The sequence below is a fragment of the Ruditapes philippinarum genome, unplaced genomic scaffold (genome assembly GCF_026571515.1).
Source record: "Ruditapes philippinarum isolate M1 unplaced genomic scaffold, ASM2657151v2 ctg1704_1_1_1_1, whole genome shotgun sequence".
NCBI lineage: Eukaryota > Metazoa > Mollusca > Bivalvia > Venerida > Veneridae > Ruditapes > Ruditapes philippinarum.
The window spans coordinates 105311-116999 of NW_026855681.1; the positions used below are offsets into that span (position 1 = coordinate 105311).

The 11689-nt window shown below is 32.2% G+C and overlaps 1 protein-coding gene across 5 annotated transcripts in view; it reads left to right on the forward strand.

Annotated features, from left to right (window-relative positions):
* The window catches only part of LOC132744090 (dual specificity protein kinase CLK2-like), a 43322-nt gene extending 32287 nt beyond the window's left edge, over positions 1 to 11035 (forward strand). For 2 of the 5 annotated variants that reach the window (XM_060732703.1, XM_060732698.1), the window contains 3 exons: positions 1897 to 1990; positions 3958 to 4304; positions 8544 to 8682. In XM_060732703.1, coding sequence (XP_060588686.1) covers positions 1897 to 1990; positions 3958 to 4263 — 400 coding nt within the window. In that variant the 3' untranslated portion in view covers positions 4264 to 4304; positions 8544 to 8682. Of the gene's footprint in view, positions 1 to 1896; positions 1991 to 3957; positions 4305 to 8543 lie in introns of all 5 variants that reach the window. The other 3 variants (XM_060732699.1, XM_060732701.1, XM_060732702.1) reach the window with 3 other exon arrangements.
* Positions 11036 to 11689: the final 654 nt, after the last annotated feature.

Here is an 11689-nt window from a genome sequence, read left to right on the forward strand (position 1 = left end):
CTATGCAATGGTTTTTCTGTTAAGTCTTGTATAATATAAAGAGTTAATCTTAAAGCAAGATTACAGTTTTCCAGGTATCATACTTGTATAATGTTTTACTAAAACACTGGACGTGTATGTTATTGTAAAAGCTGAAATCTTGTATATTTATCAGTTGTTAACAAGTTGTGTTATTCAGTCTTAAAGAGACAGTAGTAAAACAAGCAAACAATTCAAACTAAAATTGCCAAAGTAAAGAAAAATAGAGGAAATTTAACAGTTATTATATTGATAATTGTGAAAATGATAATGTGACCATTTTTGTTAAGTTAAAATGCAAAATATATAGAGGATATTTGTTTGTTTCAGTGCAAGATCGAAAAATATTTCACCGAGTGAACACCAGATGCAATATTTTCCACTAGTGGCGTAGCCACGAGTGAAAATATAATAGCTGGGGTTCACGAGTGAAATATTATTTGATCTCACATGTAAAACAAACAAATTTTCTGTTTATTTCATGATTTTTTAACGATTTTTACACCATTTTACTAATTTTTGCCGCGTAACGTCATGCTCTTATCTTCATGACGTCATCAAATAATGACGTCACAATGTTGAAGCAAAATATAATTCCATGATTATTTTTAGATTTTAGATGTTTTTCAGCACAACGTTCGTAAATATTTACGAACTACAGTTATCACGTACATTTTTTATTATGATTGACTACATTTCCGCTGAAAAAACATTCATTAATGATAAATATTTTATTTTTACGCCAAATATAGTTCGGCTACTGTGAAATTATATTTGGTAATCATTACTGTGAAATTATCAGAATATAATTAACCGTTATAATTCAGTAATCTACTGCAAAACATGTAATAAATTACACTGTTCTCTGGCCACTTTAAGCAAAATATAGAAATGTTTTACTAAAAATGTATATTACTGTTGATACTTCAGTGACTGGATACTGAGCACCTTGTTAACAATTGAAATTAGCATGTTTATAGAAGTTTAAACTGATCTTAGTTTTGAAATAAAGAATTGCATCAAAATTAATTTTGAGAAATAAAAGGACTCAAATTTTGCTACCCAAGACTTTTTATATTTTGATTTTTCATTTTTTTGTGACATAATATTTTGATATTCTTTACCAATTTAGGGTAGAGCATTATCAATATTCTTTATTTCATAAATGTTCAACTGAAGTCAACAACAAACCTGCCAAGGTGCAATTTCATGCCTGAGGTGTCTTCCTCCACCAGTAAAGCTGGAAAGTCATAATATGATCTATACTGTGTTGTTTCGACATAAAAAAAAAACCCAACCCCCCCAAAAAAAAACAGAACAACAAACCTATACAAGACAGCTGCTTATGATGGACCCTGAAAAGTTTTGAGCAAACATAAAGTCATTATTTCAAACACTACACCAGTGAGGCGTAATTTCTCCATGACATTTAGTCTAATGGTCATTTGTCTCTCCCTGCTGAATCAGAAATTATATCAGATAAGTAGTTGGTCACTTGCAAAGAAATTGATAATAACTGGTTAGTTATCCAGGAAAGTCTGCTAAATAAAAAAAAATATTCAAAGGTCAAGGTCACTGAATGAGGAAAATCTCAAACCATTTACCAAGGCCGTTGATTTATTTAACTTTTGTCAAAGCCATATCTAGAAGCTTCGTTTGGCATTTATGATATTCTTGGCTTGATTTTTGTCAGAGAAAATATCTAGATGTGAATTATATAATAATGATGAAATAGAAACAGACTTCAGTTGGACAGCTAGGAGATTGTGTGTGCGTGTATTATATAGAAGTATAGAGTCAAGTATGTGCATGGCCTGCTTATTTGTGAGAGCATGATTGTTGACTGGCTTTCTGTTATTTATTTTTTACCTCATGAAGAAAACAAAAGTACTTCAATGATGAATACAAACTGGACTGGAACACACGTAGCTCAGCAGGGCGGTATGTCAGAGATAATTGTTCACCACTCAAGGTACGTAACTCCTCCCTCATCATTGGCTTATTACAATAATGCTCCCACAATGCACTGGTTTTTAATGAAACACAAAATCATGCCTTAGTTACAGAATTTTACCTGTAAAAGTTACTTGTACAGGTATATTTGATAAGAAAAATATTTGAAGTTTTTGTCTTCTTTTAGTGTCAATTGTTTTCAATGATGGAAACTTACCAGTAATAAAAAAAAACTAAAATTTTGAAGTGTTTGTTAATCAAAGTATATAGAATTCATTGATGCAAAATAAATAACACGTTAAAGAAATAGACTGATGATGAGTTAATATCTTTATACAATCATGATTACATGATTGAATTTCTGAAGTTTGAACATGACGGTGCATTTACAGCATTAGTGTAAAAGTGTTGTTTTTCTTGATGTATTTGGTTATTTTATGTTTATATATATATATATATATATATCTGTTGTACACTGGGCCTACACTATAAGCTTTATACAAACTACACACATACATGTATATACCTCTCATCTTGCACAGCTTTTTATACAAGTTCAGCCAAGACAACAAAATTTATTAAAGTTTGTTAAAGCTTTCAGTAGTAACTGGTAGACAGCGAAAGTTTACACTGACTTAAAAAAAACTATATAAAGTATGTAACCATAATGAATTAAGCCAGATGGCACAATTGTACAATTTAATTACCAATAGATATAATACTTTTATCAAATCTAATTTGATATTTAGATTTTGACATTCGTGATCGTGAACCTTTTCCATTCTAAATTCATGATTTAGCTACATTTATATCTATGCTTGAACTACGTTGTTCCAACCTATGTCTCTAGTTTCAACAAACCAATGTTTGTTCTTATGACCTACATCTGTTTTTCTAACAAACCAGTGTCTGTCGTTTAGGGCGAGGTCAGTTGTTCCAGCCTATGTCTAGTGTATGATCTACATTTATTGACACGGCCTACATTGATTGTTCCAACCTACATTTTGTTGTTCTGACTTACATTTTGTTGTTCTGATTTAACATCTGAACTGTGTATGAAAAATGTGTAGAGAGCCGGTGTAGACAGTTGGTGTTATTATAGTGCTAGAGGAGAAGTTGTGTTGTGTTGCATGTTGAGTTGTTCTTGAGGCTGCTGTCCTATACCGTGTTGTATGAAAGCTTTGTAGTTGCTGCGTGACAACCTGACCCCCTTGTTGTTGTATATAGACAAGTTGCTTACATTATTCAGTCTTCTCATTGTTTCATTGTATTCAATACCATTTACTTTTATAAAACAGATAACAAAAAAAAAGAATATATATTTATAGAAAATAATTGTAAAAGAGGAAGAAAATACATATCAAGATGTGTTCTTTTGAAGTACTTTAGATGAAAATGAATATATTTGTTAAATTTTTAATTTATATTAACTGTTTCTTACAAAAAAATGTAATGTAATTAAATGAAACAAGAAACGCGAATTAGAAAACAGAAAATATCAAAAGCGTCGGGTTAATATACCGAGAAGTTACTAACAGGACTTGGTATCGTTATACATTATAAAGATAGCGTAAGCATATTGTTACAAGCATGGCATTTTAAGCATCATGAAAAATTTACTACAATTGTATTTTTTAAGCTTTTGCTCAAAGCAACTAACTGCCTTTATTCTTTTAATTTCTTGTGATCTACTGCTTTTAAAAAATACACATTTAGATGTAAAAGATATGGTAAAAGGTGGACAGTACAGTAAATGAAATAAAAAATATATTTTTTTAATCGAAGGACTAATATTTCAGTATAAGGAATGGACTATAGTGTTAGTTATAGAAAAATACTTTAATTTTAGTTAATGAAATAAGCTATAATTCCCACTTCCTGTGAAAAAAAAAATTGATTAAAGATTCTTGAGTATAAATGTAGAATAGTCAAGTTCAAAGGTAGTCAGTAAAGAGGAAATGTGTTTGATTCTTGCCTTATTTTCAGCATTATCTAAAAGACAAAGGCCCGGAACATTTACTTCTCTTTGACCTCATTGAAAAAATGCTAGATTACGATCCAAGTAGTCGTATATCAATGAAGGAAGCGAAACGGCACCAGTTTTTCCAGTCGCTGCACAATAAGGCCGAAGATGAGGCTGAAGAGGCTGCCCGTGCCGCGGCTCAAGCTGCCGGAACCAACGGAAACCCAAAGCTTCTAGCTTGTGGTGACCTAGCTAGTAACCCCATTGTAATTGATGAAAGTTCTTGTGAATCTGAAAAAGGACTTGCTGGGTCAAATGGAGATGCGTAAAATTGTGTAAACCTTGCCCCCCTTCGTTCAAAACAAAACAGGTGAAAAACTCACTGCCTGGCTTTGCTTGTATGGATGTGTAGCTAACTATTATATCCTGTTGTTTTTTTTTTTTTTGTATCCAAGAGCTTCTTATTTATTTTCTGTTTAGTTTCCTGTATTTCTCTTTGTTCTTTTCTCACCTTGGCTTGTTTATCAGGTAACTGTGTAGGAGAGAGGGTCGTATACAGAAATGTCCGTGCATCTGTTACATTGCAAGTGAAATGTGTGTTCAATGGTAGAAATAATTGTGATTTAAGTCAATTTTCTGTTTATCCTTGCGTGAACATAGGAGGCGAATAAATTGGTTCCAGTTACTTCAGTCTGTGCATTTCTTAGCTCTAGCAGGTAGGTTTTTACCCCTGATGTTGCTTTGAAGTTTGTAACACCCAAGGTTAGCCAAAATCGTCTTTCCTTTTTTCTGCACCATATGACTTATACTATGTCGGTGCGTTGTAAAATCAAACAATGAAACAAACAAAATATCATCTTATGTAGAAAAGCTGCAATATAAATCACTATAATAACTTACCTATTGCAACTGCATAGCGTTAGTTTCAGCCAGGTCAGCATTAAACTGATGACTGCTTTATTTGAACAGTTTAGTATTATATTCCTCACATTAACAATGTAGCTGGCTTAGCTCAATTATGAAGAGAATCTGATTATTTATCCAGGGATCACTGGTGAGATCAACAGGCACGGCAAAATTGATCTCAAACGTATAGTCTCAAAGTTTCTTGTCTCTCATGGCCAATTCAGAAACCATTTAGGAGTAGCAATCGGTCACTTGGGGAGAAATTCATAATTACTGGTTAGTTATCCAGGAATTACATGGGTGAAAGTTTTCAGGAATATTCCTGAAGTTCAGGATTTTCAATCTCCTGAAAGCCTTCTATTTCCTATGTAAATCTATAGAATAACTGCTAAATTCAGGATTTTTAGGATTTTTAAAATTTCCAACTTTCACCCAAGAGGAAAGCCGGTTAAATTGACGACATCCAAGATATGATCAAAATAGAAATATAAGATTCAGTGTAATATCAGAAAACAAACGAACAGGCTTAAAACTGGGAATTTCTTTGTTACTAAGGAGCAGATAACAGGTCATACTTAAATATACAATGTATGTTTACCTCCCTTTTCTTCTTTATCACCATTATTATTAGTCATAAACAATAGAATAATTGTTGTATTAGACACTAGGATATGATATTAATACACCTTAATCTCAAAGAGTTGATAATTGAGTGATCATCAGGTATATATACCTGTAATATACCTCAATATGCTTTTACACTCCTTAACAATGTGAGAACATCAACAAATCTTCAGGTCATATCTAATAACTCTTTGTTGTACCTCTACTGTATTTATGTATACTACGTATTGATGTAATATATATAAGAAATTCACGAGATAAATGACAAGACAAGTTATAGGGTGTGATATCTTAGTAATGTCGGGATCTTATATTTAAGATATAGCATTCTGTATTATATACTTTTAGAGTGACTTTTACTGCCCTCACAGTTTATCATACAGATTTTAGGTAGAAGTCCAACCTGCCCTCACAGTTTATAATACAAATTGTAGGTAGAGGTTCAACCTGCACTCATAGTTTGTGATCATACAAATTTTAGGTAGAAGTCCAACCTGCCCTCATAGTTTGTTATCATACAAATTTTAGGTAGAAGTCCAACCTGCCCTCATAGTTTATAATACAAATTGTAGGTAGAGGTTCAACCTGCAAATTGTGGGTAGAGGTCCAACCTGCACTCATAGTTTGTTGTAGAGGTCCATCCTAGCTTCATAGTTTGTTAAACAAATTGTGGGTAGAGGTCCAACCTGCACTCATAGTTTGTTGTAGAGGTCCATCCTAGCTTCATAGTTTGTTAAACAAATTGTAGGTAGAGGTCCAACCTTCCCTCATAGTTTGATGTAGAGGTCCATTCTAGCTTCATAGTTTGTTAAACAAATTGTAGGTAGAGGTCCAACCTTCCCTCATAGTTTGATGTAGAGGTCCATTCTAGCTTCATAGTCTGTTAAACAAATTGTAGGTAAAGGTCCAACCTGCACTCATAGTTTGATGTAGAGGTCCATTCTAGCTTCATAGTTTGTTAAACAAATTGTAGGTAGAGGTCCAACCTGCACTCATAGTTTGTTAAACAAATTGTAGGTAGAGGTCCAACTTGCCTACATAGTTTATAATCATACAAATTGTAGTTAGGCCCTCTACCTGTTCTTTTAACTTGTAATTATACAAATTGTAGGTATACTTCCAGCTTGTGCTTGCAGTTTGCAATCCTACATATCATAGTAAATAGGCTTGTAGTTTGTAATTATACAAAATCTAGTTAGCCCTTCAAACTGTCCATGTTGTTTGTAATCAAACAAATTGTAGTTAGGCATTTAACCTACCCTTGTAGTTTGTAGACATGTAAGTTGATGTCAGTTTGCCCCCATGCCTCTGTTATGTGAAACAGAAATCCATGTATACTGACATTGATATAATCAATAACAAGTGATTTTGTAAGAGTACGGAGCTATTTTCTATGAGTTGGGGATTATTTAATAGAAGGTGGCTATTATCTTAGTGTTTCTAGTTGTAGGGAACTACTTGTTCTATGAGTTGAGGATTATGTTCTAGAAGAACACTATTATATAAAGAGTGCGGGAACTATTTTCTATGAGTCAGAAACTATTTTCTAGGAGTAGGGGTACTAGTTCCTGTAGTACTTTCTAGGTATTAAGGGGATTATTTTCCAGAACTATTTTCTAAGGGTATTCATACTGTATCCTGCATGTTGCTTGTAGATGCTCATTCATATTGGTACTATTTTGCCCCATTCTGTTTTTGGTTTTTAGAACTTGGCTTCTGTTATCTTGTCTCGCCTTTCTGCACACTACATTTGTATAACCAGAGCCTTGTACTTCTATCTTGATTTATTATTGTACCACTTGTAACTTTCTGCAATCAGTGCTAGATCCGTAATACAAAAACAACAACACTTCACTGTCCCCCTCTCTCTTTCTTGCTGGCATGATTGTTTCAACATTATCTATTATAAGCAGTTTTGTTAAATGCATGTGTATAATTATATATATATATTGTCTTATAACATTATTTTAATAATTGACATCTGTTAACGTTAATCAGTATTTGGGATTAATCATTCGGGGCATGTCTATGTTCATGATATAATTATAATACATGTGTGTAGCTTAGAATAAGCCGGGCAAATTTTGGCTCTCTGCCAAATGCATGGTCTTACAGATCTTACAGCACAGAAGATTTTAGAAGTGTCTCCTAACTGCATTTATAAGTTTGTGTACAAGTTTGTGTACAGAGGATTTATTGATATAAATTTCATTGCAATTGTCATCTCATTATTACATTTATTATAATAAACATATCATGTATCATTCATCACTTGCAGAGGAATTGGTACATGTAATAACTAGATCATAACAACTTGTTGAGATGGTAAAAAACCAGAATCCATGTCTGATTTATACAGTTTTAAATTATAAGACTGTTCTTCAAATAACAAAGATAACTTATGGCCGAGGTGTAAAGTTTGGTTTTCAGAAGAAATAAAGATACAGGCTTTGGTGGTTTATTTTTTTGGATCAGGAAGAAATAATGTCATATCTTTAAATGTAACAATTAAAGTGAGTTGGTCTACAATGGAAGGTTTGTTATCCACTGGAAAATTATGTAGATAGTATTTAGTATTACACATAATTACAACCAGGAAACAATTATATATGGAAGTTGTTGGCAAGTGTCTATTGTTTTCATCATTGTTTGAATTACTGATGGAAAATGTGCCCATTGTAGACCTATCCAAACTTGTATTGTATGACACAAAAACATAATGAAATAGTGAAATATTGATGTGAATAAATGTACTTTATACTATTATAGTCTTAACATTTATTTTCTAAAATGCAACATTCTTTGTCAGATAATTAACAATATGGCTAAAATATAAGCTTGGTTTCTGGTTTCCCTACATACCCTCAATTTTAACTGTCAACTTTTGACTTTACACCTTTCTGTGTTTTTCAAGATATTTTCTTTACAAAATAATTCTTTATTACGTAAAAAAAATATTGAATAAAAAGAAGAAGAAATTACTAACTACTTTATACAGCTGGTGAGAGACTATATATAGAACTATTATTTAATCATTATATTTGAATGTACAAATAATTAGGTTTTTGTTTATTTTCAGCGTTATATAAAAGACCCATACAATAAAGATCATGAAGACTTGTTTAAATTGATCGCTGCCATGCTAGAATACGAACCATCGAAGCGTATCACTCTAAAGCACGCCCTACGTCACGACTTTCTAGTCCCTTACTACACATCTAGCCGAGATCGCTCACACCTGCTACAGGACATCGATGACAATGAACCTCGGAAACAACACGGTTCACGATATAATGACTGTACTAGCAGCGAGACTAACGGCAGTACTTGATAATTACACTGGTGCCTAGCCTCTGTATGTCCCTCAATGTTTACAGGGTACCGGTATATACTTGTACCCCGAACTAATTTTTAGAATGTGTTTGTCTAGTGGTAAACTGTTGCTATTTTGGTTGAGTTTATATGTGTTACTTTTTAAAAGTATTTTATATAAGTAATGTTTAAACCTTGTTTGAACATATTTTAAACATTATCAGTATGATGCTGGGATGGTAAACATTCTGGTGTGATGATTTTTTTCTTTTTATCAGGTTTAGTGCTTTATATAATTCCTGTAACACATACTTCTCACCTACATACTTTTATCCTAATTCACAGAAAAACAAGAGATTAACACTTGATTATGTGTATACAATACAAATACGGAAAATTTCATAAATATTTCATGCCTTGTACCTATATATACAATGTATATTGACATAAAAAGCTCATTGTGATGTGTGCATGGTCAGTTATTTGTCGTGTATCACAGTGTGGCGAGGGTTACTATGGTGACCAAATACTAGATTAAACCAATGCCTACATTCTGATGATATTATAAATTTCTCAATGTTTTCTTTTTATGGTGCTATATATATATTTGTGTATTTGTTTAAAATAGTCGCTGCTTGGGAATGAATCTTTTGTCGAAAAAAAAAAAAATCAAGAATTTGCAGAAATGATCATGATTTTTTTTTTGGCAAACACATGTTCATTTACTACATATTGTATAACTCTCAAACTTTTACAGGAAAAAACTTGTAATGATGACAAATGTTAGCACATTGTAAAGAACATTGGTCATAGTATTCATGAGATTTTACGAGTTTATTTTAATCATATTTATGCCTAGATCACGTGTATATATGAAAAAAATTTGCTAGATTTTAGAATGGGAGGCAAATCAGGACATTGTTAAATTCTAGAAAGGGAGACAAATAACCTTTGATTAAACTGTTTAGAAGGGGAGAGAAATCCCTGCAATATCAATTTTTTTAGAAAGGGGAGGTAATTATATAGAATAATTGACAAAATCAAAATATTTATTTACATATGTATATTATTTTTCACATATGAATGTGGGGAAACAGTTCGAGGTATTTGTATGAACATCAGAATGTTGTTGTGAACATAATCTTTGTTGTTGTTGTTGTTGGTACATGTTCTTCAGTCCTGAAATGGTGATATTTTTGCAGGTCTATGTCTTTTGATAAATCTTCTATCATGAGAATTTTTAAAATTCAGTAACTTAATTAGTTATGTATGGTTTTAAGATTTAAACAGATTCCAAAAGTAACGTTTAGTTTGTAAAAAAATTTGAATAGCATAATCTTATGCCACTGAAATGTGGGGCTCTGAAAGACTGTACCTTTTTAAAAAGAGATGAATTTTTTATATGGAAATAAAAATTTGGCATATTGTTAGGAAGACAAACTGGCTTAAGTATATGGAGAGCATAAAAAATGAATGTATTTACAGTAAGTTAAAACACTATAAGCCAACCTTTTGTTGATGTGCTTGAAAATAATTTTAGGGTTAAAGTGGACTATGTTAAGGGAATGGATATAACCATATTTTGTAAATATGTAAATCTTTTTTTTTTCTTTTTTGCTTGTACATAATTGAAATGATGAAATTGTTTTTATTTATACAGTGCAATTGGCAGGCAACTCAGAGTTTGTGACATTTTTTTTTTAAATTGTTTAAATGTGCTTTGTGTTTTTTGTGGCATGTGAAAGAGTGGAAACAAATTTTTTGGCACTTTACTTAAAACAGATATTAAACTGATTGTTAAGAAAATATTGAACGTAAGATGTGCATATGATTTTATATGTGTTTAGAAGATACGGTTTTCTTTCAATATGATAATATGATGGTAAAATGTTGATGGAGCGGACTTTATTGTATGATGTTTAAAATGGCGGACTTCAACTTAAAATGAAGAATGTATGGAGGTGTAAAACTGTAGTATATACATGACATTAGAGTTACTTTCTGTCCGTACAGCATATGTAAACTAAACCAGCATATGAAAACCGTGCATATATTTTCTACTGCACCCATGTATGAACTAAGGTTTGCAATATTTATTCTATAGTATTTTATGATAAACAACATGTACTCTTCGCGTCAAGATATTTGTGTTGCAAAATTGTGTTTTTGAGAATAAGTACTGTGTGTGTAAGAAATGTTTTTTTTTCTTTTTTTCGGAAAAGGAGTTGCTCTTATATCATTAAAACTATTTGAAATCAGCTAATTGTGTTATGTTCTTGATTTGTTACCAGTGAAAGAATTATACCTTGAGTGTATTCAATGTTTACAAATGTCAATTACAAATATGTCCTATTTATTATACCCCCAATAGGAGTCACTCGGTGGTCGGTCGGTCCAGCGGTCCGTTGCATTTTCCTTGTCCGGAGCATAACTTCAAGACTAATGATTGGAATTCAATACAACTTCATACAATGATCAAGCACATTGAGAGGAAGTGCAGTGCACAAGAACCATAACTATCTTGACTAATTACAGAGTTATTGCCCTTGTTACTTTTCCTTGTCCGGAGCACAACTTGAAGACTAATGGTTGGAATTCAATACAACTTCATACAATGATCAAGCACATTGAGAGGAAGTGCAGTGCACAAGAATCATAACTCCATCTTGACTAATTACAGAGTTATTGCCCTTGATACTTTTCCTTGTCCGGAGCATAACTTGAAAACTACTAATTGGAATTCAATTCAACTTCATACAATCATCAAGCACATTAAGAGAAAGTGCAGTGTACAAGAACCATAACTCTATCTTGACTAATTACAGAGTTATTGCCCTTTGTTACTTTTCATTGTCCGGAGCATAACTTGAAAAGTACTGGTTGGAATTCAAAACAACTTCATACAATGGTCAA